At 45.9% G+C, this 14,863-nt stretch overlaps 1 protein-coding gene across 4 annotated transcripts in view; it reads right to left on the bottom strand.

Annotated features, from left to right (window-relative positions):
• Nucleotides 1–647: 647 nt before the first annotated feature.
• Ccn4 (cellular communication network factor 4) overlaps nucleotides 648–14,863 on the bottom strand; it is a 34,908-nt gene continuing 20,692 nt past the window's right edge. For 3 of the 4 annotated variants that reach the window (XM_031358878.1, XM_031358875.1, XM_031358877.1), the window contains exons 3-5: nucleotides 10,693–10,953; nucleotides 6,334–6,527; nucleotides 648–4,633 (exon numbers count right to left, since the gene is read on the bottom strand). In XM_031358878.1, the coding sequence (XP_031214738.1) occupies nucleotides 4,334–4,633; nucleotides 6,334–6,527; nucleotides 10,693–10,953 (755 nt within the window). In that variant the 3' untranslated portion in view covers nucleotides 648–4,333. The remainder of the gene's footprint in view (nucleotides 4,634–6,333; nucleotides 6,528–10,692; nucleotides 10,954–14,863) is intronic. The other variant, XM_031358876.1, reaches the window with a different exon arrangement.

Raw genomic sequence — 14,863 nt, 5'->3', positions numbered from 1 at the left:
AGCAAATGACTCAGGATACTCAAAAAGTCCCTAAAACTAACCAGAAACACAAGTCCCCACCCCTAAGCCTGTGGAAATAGTAAGAGCTACTAAGGAAACAAAGACCAACTTGGCTGCTTAAAACAGACTGATCAGCAGGTTGTTTAAAAAGACAGATCCACTGAGCTGCCCATGAGAGATGTTCTGACCTACTGAACTGCCTTCAAGTCATACAGCGCATAGGAAAAGTCCTACTTCCCTGAGCTGCCACTCTTGCTGGGGTACATTTTCTGTGATGCAGCAGCCCTAAGTCACAGCCTCTTCTGTGACTAACCTCTACTCTAGACTCCCGTAAGTAACTGGTCCACCAAGTCAGGCCCTGGCACTATCCCTACTTTGGTCTCTGGTGGAGTCCCTATCTGAGATGAGTAGATGTTTGTTGAGGTCTGTCCAAGAATAATGTGTCCCGGCACTGGTATCCTCTGGGCTTCAGAATCTATGTTTCTAAGCTCATCTTCAAATACTTAGGCCACTTTTATTCCCTCCTATCTAATATCTGGGACTTAATTTCTCCCAACCTGCATATTAGATAAACACACCCAGTCCTTGATCTTTGCCTCCTAACAACAGAATTTAGAAGAAAAAAAAAATCCCACCAAACAAAGAAGTCACTGTTGCTGATGATTTATTGCTTTAAGGAGAAAAGCTGTAAACAAAGAATTTGAACAATGAAAACTCATCATGGTTGAACAAACACATTCCCTGCTACACAGATCATGAGAAAAATGAGGAATGTGGCAAAACGTGACAGGCGGCCCAAGGGCTGGCTCTCCTCTATTAGGAAATTCAAAGGGGGTATCTTCATGTGTATTCTCTTACAAAATGGCAGTAGGAATATTTAAATAGTCAATCACAGTTTGAAAACAGATACGTACATACAAATACACACACACGCACACATACATACAAACATATGGAGGGACACACAGGCAATCATCGCCTTCTGCTTTTCAACCATTCAGGGCTGTCACTGTGGGTCCTTTGAGTCAAAACCAAGTCTTTAAAAAGAAATGGCAGAAGTCAACGCTATAGTCACAGGCTGTAATGTTCATCACAATCTCTATGCATATGTAGTTCAGAATTAATTAGGGTGCTTACAAACAATCATATCATTTGAAGTTACTTTCTTTAATCAATCTCTGATCACTCTCAAAATTAGAATTTCTGCTCTGTCCTGTAAATTGACTCTGGTGACTCTGGAGCCTTTGGCTTAGGAACAGGAAAAATGGGCTGGGCGTCAGGGTGTGTTACATGATACTGGGCTTCCGGGTTTATCTGCAGTGCCTCGGTTGGTAAGAACTTGAGCAAATCACTTAACACCTGGAGACTTTGCTTTCTCAGCCCTAAAATGGTCAGTGGTAGTGCCCTGGCTCACTGAAAGGATTAAGTAAGCTATGTCAGTAAAGCACTGAGTAGCGGTCTTGGTTGGTGCTAGCTCAGGGCTCTCCAAATGCTAATTGTAAGGTTTAGTAAGCTCAGGTCTCCCTGCCCAATGAGTAAGCACACCCAAGAAATTCACTCTCGGTGCAACAGTGAACCTCTTCCCTGAAGGTTAGCCCATTCTCCTTGCTTCTTTAGTTTCTAAGCATTTGGGGTTGGGATTTCTAAAGACTTGCAAATATGAGTCTCCAGTAGTAATCATTTAGGTTCTGTCAAGATCTCTTCCCCCCGATAGAATGGACTAAACATGTGTCTGGGCCTCAGCTCCCCAGTGCCTTTGAACTTCAGAGTTTCTATTTATTGAATGGAGAAAGGTTGTGTACTGAACATGGCTCTGTTAAGTGATAGCCTGATAAAATGCACCATAGGGTTTAGCACCAAGTAAGCTATCAATAAATGGACTTTTGTTTTTAACGATAATTGATATCCTCAAATTTCCTTGAACCAGGCCATACAACTACAGGCTGTTTCTGACTATTAGAAAGGAGCTTCTTTATATTACATCCAAGTTCCCTTGCTTCAAAGATGGCTGGTTCCTCTGGTCCTTATGTATGCCAGGCCCATTTCTTAATAACAATGGAGATGCTCTGCCCACCCCTTTCTCCTATTCCCAATGATCACCCTAACTCCTTTGGTTGAAGATGCTCAGCTCAGTTTCCCAAACGAGGATGGATACCTGGTAAGACCCTAGCTCATGGCTCCGATGGATGTTCTTACAGAGTTAGTTGTGAAGGCAGATTTCTCTAATCTAAGAAAATTGAACACGATACCACATAAAATTTACATACTTAATAATCCATATCGGTAACTTATCTTTACATGCAAGCGCTTTTACACGTATGAACATACATTTATTCAAAATACCAAGCCTCATTGTAAAGAGAATTTTTCACTCTTCAGATGAGCTCCTGGCAGAAAAGGCTTCTAAGGAAAAGTAGAAATGTATATATGATGTGTTTTCTTCCTTAAATACATCTTGAGCACCACTGTGTGCCTTGCATAAGGCCAGGCAGTTGGGAAGTTTCAGGGAGGAGGGGAAATCCCAAGTCCCCTTTCCTATTTATGAATCCATTTGTGTATGTGTATAGTTCTCCCATATGCCTACCATGTGTGGTGTGGGACAGACTGAATCATCTTATAAAAGCATGTTGTAAGCTAGTTCTGATTTCAGGGCAGAAGGAGCCACAGGGGATGATGCACATGTTCCGTTTCTGTCCAGTTTAGGTTGGATCCTTTGTACCTAGATACACTCTCCTCTCATATGAAAGGGGCTAGAGAGACATTATTAAGAAGGTAAGCTGCTGACTTCTGAATACTTTCCTGCCCTCACATGTTTGGAAGGTCCAGAAGCAAAGGGGAAATATGAAGGCAATCTGTCCGGCTATGAATCTCCAGATAGGTGACTTTGATTGAATTTCTTAGCCTCTTTGAACTTATATTTCACAGTGTCAAGAACAGAAATCATGAAGGGAAGTCCTCTGTGTTATTAGCATGTTTCAATGAGCAAACGTGCGGCAAATATTGAGAACAATTGGTAGCACTTAGACTACATTCAATAAAAGAATGATGACAGAAAATTCTACCACTAAAATAGGTAACAACTTCATTACCACTTAGGAAAAATCTCTTTGGCTTACAAACTCTTTAGCATTTGCAACTATTAAATAGATCTCCATTTGTAAATGGCTGGTCAACTTCTGTCTTCAGATCAGAAAACTGACTTATTTTTCTTCACAGACACAAAGGCTCTGAAGTAGGTCACTAAAACAGAACGGATGGGTCCTGGGCCCAGGGACTATTGTGGCCTTACTACTCCTGCTAGAGGCCACCCAGGCCAGGGAAGGGTGATTCACTTGTTTGTTTGATGCATATATTCTGTTAGGTCTGGTGTAGACTTCAAAAGAATCTTTTAAGGGCCATGAGGACATCTTCTCATCTTACTTTTTTAGACAACAGACAAGTCACTCTAAGGTCCTTACCAGCTCCCATGAGCCCTAGGGAAAGAGAGGCCCAGATTTGGCTAAGTGTCCTAAGAACTTGGCCAGCAGCAAATTCAGTGACCTGACCAGCTGTGGCATGTGAGACTGGTTGGCCCTGCCCCTCCCTATGGGATAAGCTGGCGGCTGCCATCTACCTGCAAAAATAAAACTTCTCAAATTGTTTCTGAACGACACGAACCCAATTTTAGCCCTTCATAGTGTATGGGGTGAGGGGAGAAATTGGCTGGGTTGATGAAAATGACTTTCTTTTCTTTTTCTTTTCTTCTTTTAAAAATGATAAGCGACACAACTATTGTCCCCACCTGGAAAATGTTTGGTGACTTGTGATATACAGATCTTTGGAATGAGAGCACTTTTGGTGTGTTGTAGGCAGAAATACCCAGGGTAGTATCATCTGGCAAGGGCAAAATAATAGCTTAATCCTGTGTCCCCAATCCCATCCATCCATCTGACAGGATCCCAACATCCTCAGGCTTGGCGTCTGAAGGAGTCTGTGATACTGGTTCTTCAGCTGATGCTTTTCCTTGGACAGTCCCATCAGGATTTCTGACAACTTGCACAGGCTGGAGCCAGACTGGCTGGATCAGGCTTGGCTTTCATTGTGAACAGTCAAAGATGTGTTTTCTTTGGAGTGATGTGGAATGTCCCCAAGGAGGAACCCATTGTCTGAGCCTGAGCAGCACTCTCCTGGGCCATTGGAATGGTCAAAACAGGAACAGAAACTGAGGGTCAGGATCAGGGAATTCAGAATTGAGTAGGAAGTAGATGAAATAAGGCTCAATTGTGAAAAGTCCTGGGCCACAGAGGGCTGGCTGCTTTGCAATACGGAGCTATACCCTGAGCCACACACCTACCTAATTGGCAATCTCTGCAAAGTCAGGGTAAGATTCCAAGTCTGCAAAGATATCGTTAGGATTCCTACAGCTCAGGTTGCAGAAGCAAGCATTAATCCATAGGACCTGCCGGGAGAAACCCGGCCCCTCTGGACACTGGAAATCAACAATGATGGTCTTGGACTTGTAGGGGATGCAACACCTATTGTCAGTACAGACTCCACAGTACTTGGGTCGGTAGGTGCGTGTGCTGACACAGCCTGCGAGAGTGAAGTTCGTGGCCTCCTCTGGCTGGTACACAGCCAGGCATTTCTTCCCTACCTTCAGAAAGGGAAAGGAGCCTTGGTTAGTACTGCGGATGTATATCCATCTTGCTCCCTCCAAGCACCAAATCCTCCCTTCCCATCACTGTGCATGGCAAGCATCATCTTTGCTCCAGATTCACAGTCTTTAAGCAAGGAAGGACATCAGCCAACAAAACAAGGCCTTGCCACATGACACAGGCAAGCCAAGGATTATAGAAGGGCATGACTATGCTGAGATCAGATATCACAGATAGCAGTCTCCCTTCTCCCCTGATTTTTTGCCATTTTGGAGCCCATATGTCAGTGTCACCAGCACAAGAAGTCTCTTTTAGCTAACCAAGCTTCCCAGCTAGCAAGTGGCTGAGCTGACATGGGACTCCAAGATTAAGCAGAAGTATATTTTGCTCTCATCTGTCCCCTCTAGCCCACTGCCTCTCTTTTTCAAACATGCTATCATCGTATAGCATTTTCAATAGCACTGACATTATTCAAATACAATTCTAGCCATCCATGGGGCTGTGGGCACCTTGATACTTGGGCTTCTTTCTGTATCTTGATAATATAACTTTGAAGCTGGCATACAATAGGCAATTACTAAATGCCCTATGCTAGTGTTAGGTTCTAGTATCAGTACCACAACAGAGCTGGGCTCAGAGCACATCTAGTGTGGGTGGGGCATGTAGATTAGCCAATTGGGGGAACAAACCTACCTAGGGTAGAGGATCATAGAGATGGGAGAGGAATCGTGAGCTTCTAGTGAAGGGCCCAGACTTGTGATAGATTTTTAGAGCCCAGATTAGGGTTCTTGTTCTTATTGCTCCTTCTACTGGGTCTTTCACACCCATACTTCTAATTAGGAGACATTCAACATGGACCTGCTAGCACCAAAGGTTGGCACAGCAGAGTGCGAAGAGTAGGAAGGAATGGTGACAAGGTGCTGGGTTAAGGCTAAAGAGCAAGCCCCATGTCTGCTGATGACATTAGGAAGCAGGGTAGCCTCTTCTCAGCATCTGTGGAACCCACCCTGCTCCATCCATAATCGGAGCCAGGGATGAGCCCTGACAAGTTGTCTTTGCTTGATATGACATCAGGTTGGCCAACCACTAAGCGTATTGAGTAGAGGGTATGGAGTTAGACAAGGAAGACTGATGCCTAAAGTCCAGGGCTGAAATCAGCCTTGTGCAGTTTTAGTATCAAGGTTCTTGATGCTGTATTTATATCATCTTAGACTGTCAAAGCTGGGAGAGATTCAGGGGTTAATACCAATGTTATATTCATGGGAAAGGGACTGCAGCTTAACGGTAGCTGGAGACTGGCCACAGCTGGGAACACTAACAGCAGAGAGGCATTTGAATATGTTTCAAGCTCTAGTTCACAGTCCTCCCATTGCCTAGGTAGCTGGCCTGCGCCTATGTCAGTGGGGAGCCAAGGGGATGAAAGATGGTGCAGATCCTTCAGAATCACTACACAAAGCACACTTTGGATGGCTCCTTGGAGTGACCTTGCTTCTGATAGGATGGGAACTCCAAAAGCATCCATTCAGTGGAATCCATCCTGGACTAGCCTAGCAGCCCCAATCCCAGGCCTGCCAGGCCCCTTTTATTATTTCTATCTTATAAGTCACTCCCAAGAAGTTTAGTAGTGAGGCTCAAGCCAGCTGTACATGCTCAGCATGCCTGTACCTGACCAAGGGGCCTACCCCCGTTCTGGACTTACCTTGATGTGTTGTTGGATGTCCACATCACATGGCCGAAGGTTGCAGAGGCGACTTTCCTGCTCTGGCCAGCACCGGGCATTGACGTTAGAGATCCGAGTTGAGATGCCTAGGCCACAGGTGGTCGAGCAGGGGCTCCAGGGGCTAGTGTAGGCTATGCAGTTCTCGTACCTTTGCTCCACTGTGCCCGAAGCTGCTGTAGAGGGACATCACAGTACCCATGAGTCTGTAGCCTCCATGAGCTCCCCCAGGCCTCACCATTACCATGGGGGGGGGAACATTTAGAATTCATGAGACTCAGAAAGAGGCAGAGACCAATGGATAGGTAAAAGATTAAGACAAAGACACAGAGACAGACAGACAGAATTGGGCCGTTCCTCCCCACCGGAAGACTAACTGCCTTCTACTTAGCAGGCACACCCAGGTGGGGGATTGCATTGTTCTCCATAACATTTTCTTTTCTGACCAAGGGATGGAACATAAAATCACAGAAGAAAACTCATCGTTAGAGCCGAGTGGACCCCAGGTCTTTATGATGGTTACTATTGACTGTCAACTGGACAAGGTCTAGAACCACCTAAGAGACAGATCACTGGCTATACCTGGCAAGGATTTTCTACATTGGGTTAAGTGAATTAGAAGACGCACCTTAACTATGGGCACGAACTGGGGTTCCAGACAAAAGAGAAAGGGAAAAGTGGGCTGAGCACCAATATTCATCTCTCCCTCCTTCCAGGCTGGATGTCACGTGACTAGACACCACCTCCTGCCCTGTTACCTTGCCCACTATGATGGGTGATTTCTCTTTTTGTTTTCATTCATTTCTTTCACGTTTTTCAAAATGAGATATTATTTTTACACCTATATTTACTTGTGTGTGTGTGTCTATGTCTGTGTATGTATGCCATGTGTGTGCTTGTCCCGGGGTAGACCAGAAGAGGGCATTTGAACCCCTGGAACTGGTGTTACAGGCAGTTGTGAACCAAACTGGGTCCCCAGGAAGAGCTGCAAGCACTCTTGAAACCTGAGCCACCTCTGTAGTCCCTGCATGTCTTCTTAAAATGCAAAGCAAAACAAACATTTTCTCTCGTATATTGCTTTTCTTCAGGTATTTTGCTACAGTAACCAGAAAAGTAAGCAATACAGTGAACACCTACAAGCTATGTGATCTTCACACAGTTCTTGCTGGGCCTTAGTCATCCTATTAGAAGGATATCTACCTTGTGGGGCTACTGGAAAAGGATGTAGATTTTGACTGAGTTTATGTCATGTTTCTGCAAGGCACTGAGCAGGATCTGTTAAAAAAAAAAAAGACACTGTCCACCCCACAGCTCCTCAGAAATGAAGTATATGTGTGAAAGTTCAAAGGGGAGTCCCACATCCTAGCACCTGACATCTCATCTCAGTAATTTCATAAGGGAGTAGCTGAAGAGACCATAGGCTTCTGCGTCATAATTCTCGGGTTCACCTCTCTACACTACACTAGTTTGCAAGTTGTGTGATCCAGGGAGCTGGCTCTCACCTATAGGCTTCAATTCCTCGATATTAAAGAGATCAAGAACAGAATTCCCATGTCTGGGGTCTAAGAGGACAGAGTCACGCATGTGACAATGCGTCAGATGTCCCTGGTTTAGTGAAGCCCTGTACATGCCAGCTGGTCCTGTTACTCAACTATGGACCTGTTGTATTATTTGCTCCTAGCTGGTCCTATGAACATACAAAGCCTAGCATCTGATGATCAGTGCATGCTTAGCCAGAGGTGAGCAGAGGAGCATGGTGAGCTATGGAGGGAAACAGGCAGATAGATGGCAGGTGAGGCAGAACAGCCTGCAGAAAGGTGGAACAGAAAGACAGACAAACATCCCATCTGTGTTCTCACAGGAAATGGAAGAAAGAGGTTGGGGAGAGGCAGAGAGACAAAGAGAGAATCATACACATACACACAAACACATACAAGAGAGAGAGAAAGAAAGAGAGAAAAAGAGAGAGAGAAAGAGAGAGAAAGACAGACAGACATACAGAAAGACAGAGTCAGAGAGACAGACAGAGACAGATAGAGAGATGGAGAGACAAAGATGTAGAGAAAGAAAGACAGAAGAGAATAAGAGCAAAGACAGATAAGGTAATCAAAAAATGGGGAAGGGAAGAGAGGAATCTATTTAGGGTAATAACATTGAGCTCTTCATACAATCCCTGGAGCTTCAGGTATGCAGCAAATATTGCTGGTGAGTGAATTTGACATAGGGAGGGCGCCACACACAGAAGAGAGAAAGCAATGGAGGCATCCAAGGATAGAAGCAAGCAGTCTGGGATGAGCTGGCTGGGAGCCTGTAGCAGGCATGGAGGCAGGGATTTGCCAGGGAGGATGAGAGGATAAAGGGCTTTGGTTTCTAGGTCTCCTCCATATCCGCAGGGCCTCTGCCTGGGATGGCTAAGAACTGGGTTAATGGGTCACACACAATGGCCAGGCAGCCTCTGCCTCCTTCCCCCACCCAGGGACTATTGTGCTAGACTGAAGGCAGTTTTAGCAGAAAGAGCTGTCATGCTTCCCTGAGCTACCAGGGACCAAACCTTTCCTACTACTGGCTTCCATCTCTACCACATTGTTTCTCCATGTGGGAGATTTTGTCCCCTAAGTCACATTTGTTAAGGATGGTCACAACTTGGGGAAGTGTTGCTGTCATCTAAAGGAACTGGATAGGGACGCTGCCAAGCCTGTAATACCCCTCCTCCCCCAACAAAACAACAACAACAACAACCCACAAAACCTTTTAATCCTAAGTGCTGCTGGCACCAAAGCTAAGAACACAGCTCTGCACAGGCTCTGAGCAAACCCACACACTTAGACATTTTAAAAACATTAGCACCCTGATGCCCAGTGATAAGCAGTCTTCTGTCTTTTGGGGTCACCTACCTCAGAGGCATTTTCCTCCAGCAGTGTCTGCATTCTGTGGCCACTGTGTCAAATTCTCTTGGATTCTCCTTATTTCCCCAGACTCTGTCTCTTCATAGTCCCTGGCTTTCTTTTCTCTTGTCCACTCCTCAAAAGTCATGCTCCCTAACCTTCTACTCCAGGATCCTCTGTCTCACTGTGTATGCTATTCCCAGGACATATCAACTGCCAGCAGCTGATCTAACCAGAGCTCTTTTCCTGTGGGCCTCCCTCTGTGAGGTTGCCCTCACTGGACATTTCTCCCTCTGAGCGGTCCTTAAACTCACGTGCTCATGCCAAACAGCCCACCATCTCCCTAAACATTCTCCTTGATTGTATTCTCTCCTGGGCACTGGCCAGCCCCAGGAAGTCATCTTAATTCTTCCCAATATGCCATGTGCAGCACAGATGCCCGGTTTTGAGGTGTACTCCAGCCCTGCTTCTTGCCCTTATCCTTTCCTCACCGCTGTCCCCTCCGCCCTAGTTCAAAAGCCTAACTATGCATAAATATCCACCATCATCCAATCATACACCATCTGAATATATCTATCCTTTATCTATTTATCACTCATCCATCAATTGTAATTATATAGCATCTATCTATCTATCTATCTATCTATCTATCTATCTATCTATCTATCTATCTAGTTCCACATATCTGTTTTCCATCTATTATATAATAGATTTACTCTCCAAGCATACATCCATATACCCTTTGATTTAGCTATCCATCCACTCATCTATCCATTCATTCATCTTATATTCATCCATCCATCTATCCATTTCTTTTCCCTTCTCCTACCATTTCTCCTCTAGGCATCTATCCATATACCTACATATTGCTGGTACAGCACACACTCATCATCTATCTGTTATCTATTCATTCATCTATCCAGCCACCTATAACCAAAAGCCTACATCTGCAAACACCAGTTGGATTGTTTCCAAATATCAGGCAAGTGCACCAAGCTCCAGTAGGCAATGGTGAATAAATCACATCCTTGTCCTCCCTCACAGGGCTTCTTCTTATCAGGCTTACCTAGATAAAGTTTTATCTGCTCATATGACCATAGCAATAGAACCCCTGAGTTATCTGGAAAGTCCATCTACTCCTTCCTAGGCACTGTCAGCTGCTCCTCTTTTTAGGTCCCTACCCACTCCATGGGATACTTTAATAAGATAATAGAGGACTGAAAATGTCATGCCAGGCTTTTAAGCTGGGAGAAGCCCATAAGGTAGGCAGGAAAGATTGTGTCATTTGTATTTTATAGACAGAGAATTTGGGTCCCAGACAGCACATCCCTAAGGCCATATAACTGGTAGGTTGTGGAGAGAGTAACAGCCTGGGGGTTTGATTTATGAAGAGAACATTATGAATTTAGGGGCTCTGTGATATTCAGGGATTCCACTTGCCCCTGCCCACACTTACCAAAGGCTCTGGTGTCCAACAGTGCAGTCTGGCGTGGTCTCCTTGCATCATCGTCACACACCCACTGCTCACAGCACTGGCCAGGGACTCTCACATGCCGGGGCTGGCGGCACCAGAGGCGTGGGGGCCTGGGGCTCAGGCACAGTGGTGTGCAACCCACCGTGCCATCGATGCAGGTGCAGTTGTACCTGCAGTTGGGCTGGAAGGACTCGCCATTGGTGTAGCGCACACCATCCAGGACACAGCCTACACCGACCACCTCTGCAAACACAGGTGGCAGACAGGTCAGGCCAGGAGATATGGACTCCGTGCCAAGCTACTTCTGTGCAGTTTCCCTCTGCCTAAGATGTCATGCCAAGAAATTGCTCATGTGAGAAAAGAGGGCCTGGCCCACATATCAGCCGGCTGCAACCCAAAGACAAAAAGAGGGCCACGTGAAGAGGTGGGATACAACAGAGAGAAAGGGAGAGAGGGTACTGTGAAGGTGCTTCATGACATCAGAAGACAGCCATTGAAGACCTTGCTGGATGTTGGGTGGGAGGGTCTAGCACCTTAGTGCTAGAGCTCAGACATCTTTAGTCCTACCATGTTCCCAACACTGGTACTGGAGCATGCCTGTCCAAAGGAGGAAGGCATACACAAGAAGCTGGGACCTAGGACTGCAGTGGGCTGCCTTCCTCAGCCTGTGGAGCTGGGGACTCAATCCTGGAAAGAACAACAGTGGGCTGGTCCTTGAAGACCTCCTGATAAAGTGGGGAAATGATCCAATGGTCAAAAGGAGTGACTGTTGATGGTGACAGCCACTGTGATAAGTGTTGGGAGATAAGGGAACAGGGAGGGGGTATTGGGTGTACATGTAGCTGTGCACTGAGAGCAAGTAGACCAGGAATATCCTGTAGATGTGAGAGGGCTTCCTTCTGCAAAGACCAGAAGGAAAGGGAGGCACCCAGTTGCTGATGACATTCATCCTGCTAGGGAGGACATCTACTATAGGTGTAAGAGTCTGATGATGGAGCAGGCTTGGAAGTTTGGGGTAGGGGTGTAGGACAGGAAGGGAACAAGAAAAGGGTATGTGTTGGGGAAGACCAGAGACAGCTTCGTTCTGTTTCAGAGGAATATGTAGAACTGCAGTGTCTATAGTTCTTTTCGGCACAAGCAGCTTTCAGTAAGTAACTTGAATGGATGAGATGAATTATATACTTCACAAGAAAACTTGGGATGCTAAGTACGCAATAGATGAGAAGGCTACACGATGGCACTTCAGTGACCCAAGCAGAGGTTGGTGGCTTCTCAAACCAAAGCAAGGAGAAAGCTCAGCTTCCAGACATATTGGCAAAGACTCTCAGGAGTCAAGGAAGACTTCCAGCACTTTGTACTCAATCCAAGAAAATGTGATCTGTCATCTCTAGAGGAGCTGAGACTGGGGCAGGAGTCTTCATTAGACATGAGATATGACTGTCTAGTTGGTTATGCAAGCTGTCCTTCTGTGGCTTGGCAAACTACTGGATCAGATTCTAAGCTTGGCGCTATGTGTTCCTTGGGGATAGTATCTGGAACTGTAGGCAGGGGGGTCCTGGGACAACAAGAATGCCCACAGTGAAGGGGCAGCTAAGAGTCTGCTGATTGCAGTAACTCTGTCCTGTCTCTGGGGTTGGTAGGGGTGGTGTCTAGCAGGAAGCATCAGGATACCTGGCAGGAGTGATGACTGTGTGTTTCATGGCACATTTTGTTTTGTTAGGAAACACATCGTTGCTTCCATTGTTATGTATAGAAAAACAGTCTCTGCAAGGCGACACTGGTATGCAAGCTGGCCAGTGAGCAGCATTCTCAGGGTGTGTACACCTATCTCTCTGTTGCTACCATTTTCTGAATAGCCAGGAAGCAGGTGCTGGCACATGTTGATACAGCTTCTGGTCCATGATCTCACTCAGGTCTCCAATGATGACTTCATCAGGAGAGCTTTGTTTACTTCACAGGGACAGGAGAGGTCTGAGAGAGAGGAAGGGATTCATTGGCTTAAAGAGCTGGTGAACGACAGAGTGGAAACAGCAAACCCACAGCCTCCTTCCTTCTACCTGACACCAGAAGAGGAGGGAGATGAGAGGAGAGGAAGGAGGATGATCAGGCAGAGGAAGGGGAAACGGGAAACAGGATATGAGGAGGCCCTTGAGCTGTGCATTCTCAGGGACCCTGCTACTCCCTCAAATGCCAGGAAGATGTGTATGTTCATATGTGTACATGTGAATGTGCACACACATGTGCATATGCTAGTTTGTATATGTATTTGTTTACACAGACATGTGTGTCTATGTGTGTAGATATGTGCATGAGTATATGAATCTCTCTCTCTCTCTCTCTCTCTCTCTCTCTGTGTGTGTGTGTGTGTGTATGTGTGTGCACGCGCATGTGCGTTGATGGTGAAAAGGCTGAAGCTTATGTTCTGCCTTTATCTGTAAAGACATCAGTCCAGGGCTCTGGAGTCAATGGCAAAGCAGTCCTTCTTTCCTTCCATCAGCTTACAGGAACTCAGAGAACTTAAAAATGCTGATACCCAGGCTACAAAACATGTGACAGGCCTAGATGCTGGAGCATTGATTTCCTCAGCATTGGTGTTCTTTAAAACCTTCTAGATTATGTCTAATGTGTAATCAAAGTCAAATACCATTGCACCTAGGAAATACCATCACTGTAGACTGGTTAATGGGGACACATGGGCAGCTGATCAAACTGTCCCACATAGACTAAGGGAAGATCGGGGCTATGATGACCATGCATTATCCATCAGCAGAGGTGGGGCCCCTCTTTGCAGACATTTAGTCTTCCTACTTTCTCAGAGGTCTGGTCATGGGTGAGGGGAAGCAGCCAGTGCTTCTCTAGCCTCACTTGAAAGTTCAGGTGAGACCTGGCTAGGCTTCTTATAGCTAAAAGACTCGCAGCCACCAAGCCACCATGCTCCTTCATGCCTCTCAGCATTTGTGGCCTTGTCGGAGTAGGAACGTGGCTTGGGCCCTATAACCTCATCTTCGCACTGTTCTGAGTCAGTGGGCAGATGGGTGGATAGAGGCACACACATGCCAGGATGGCTGGCCTCCACTAAGTTCCTACTGTATCTAAGCATGTGACAACCTGAATTCCCACAGGGGTCCCCACTCTTCATCGCATTGTCCTTATTGAGGACTCTGAGGTTTAAAAGGGTTGGACACCAGCTCAGGTTTTCTAACCCCATGCACTATGCTGTTTTCCATTTCCCACAATAGCAACATGCATGGTAGGGAGGTCCTGGAATGAGACCTCCGGCCTATGGAGGATGGCAGTGGACAGGGCTGAGATGATTTCCAGGGTGCAAGCAAAAACCACAGTTATCATCCCCCTGCTTACCCCTCCCTGCTTAAGGCTGATTTAAAGAAGATCCTCAGGTGTGTGACCCAAGGCTGGTTGCAGCAAGAAGTGGAGCAGAGATTGAAAACCCAAGCCCATCAGCCTGTAAACATGATGTTTCCTTCACCAGACCTGTTCAAGCTCCATTAGGGCAATGTTTGGGCAACTGAAATAGTGGAACCTCTTGAAGTAGAGGGCACTGTGCCCATCCCTGTGTTTAGGTTGGCCTGGACACATTTTTAAAAAGTTTCTTTGAATGTAGCTCTAGTGTTTACCAATCATACACAAGCCTAGATACCTCCTGACAGCTGAGCAAATGAGGCAAGACTGGACTCACTGTTCTGCTTGGCTTCGGTGGCCTAGGATAGTGACCATGGACAGCCAAAGCTGGCCTTTACTGGCTTGCCAATGGCTCTTCTCAGCTCCCTGGGCCCTGTGTGACAGCATCTGATGGCTTGTTTTTCGCTTGCCTTGTCTTGGCCTAATTCTCTGCAGACTGGTTTAGCTCATGCTGAGGTCCATCCACTAGCTAAGCTGATCACATGCGAATGGGCTGTGTGCACGAGACACACTGTTTTCTTGGGTCTCATAGCCTCTCCATACTTCTATAAATTGCTTTGGTTTGTATTTGGGCCTCATGAACTCTGACATTATGTCCTATTTCTGGGGGAAATGTTTTGGGGACACAAGTGAATTTTGTATATATGTGCATGTTTATGTATGATACACACACACACAAACTCACCTCTCTCTCTCTCCATATATATATATATATATATATATATATATATAT

The sequence above is a fragment of the Mastomys coucha genome, unplaced genomic scaffold (assembly GCF_008632895.1).
Source record: "Mastomys coucha isolate ucsf_1 unplaced genomic scaffold, UCSF_Mcou_1 pScaffold7, whole genome shotgun sequence".
Taxonomy (NCBI): domain Eukaryota; kingdom Metazoa; phylum Chordata; class Mammalia; order Rodentia; family Muridae; genus Mastomys; species Mastomys coucha.
The sequence above is the reverse complement of the archived record's forward strand: the minus strand, read 5'-3'. Positions and strand labels throughout refer to the sequence as shown.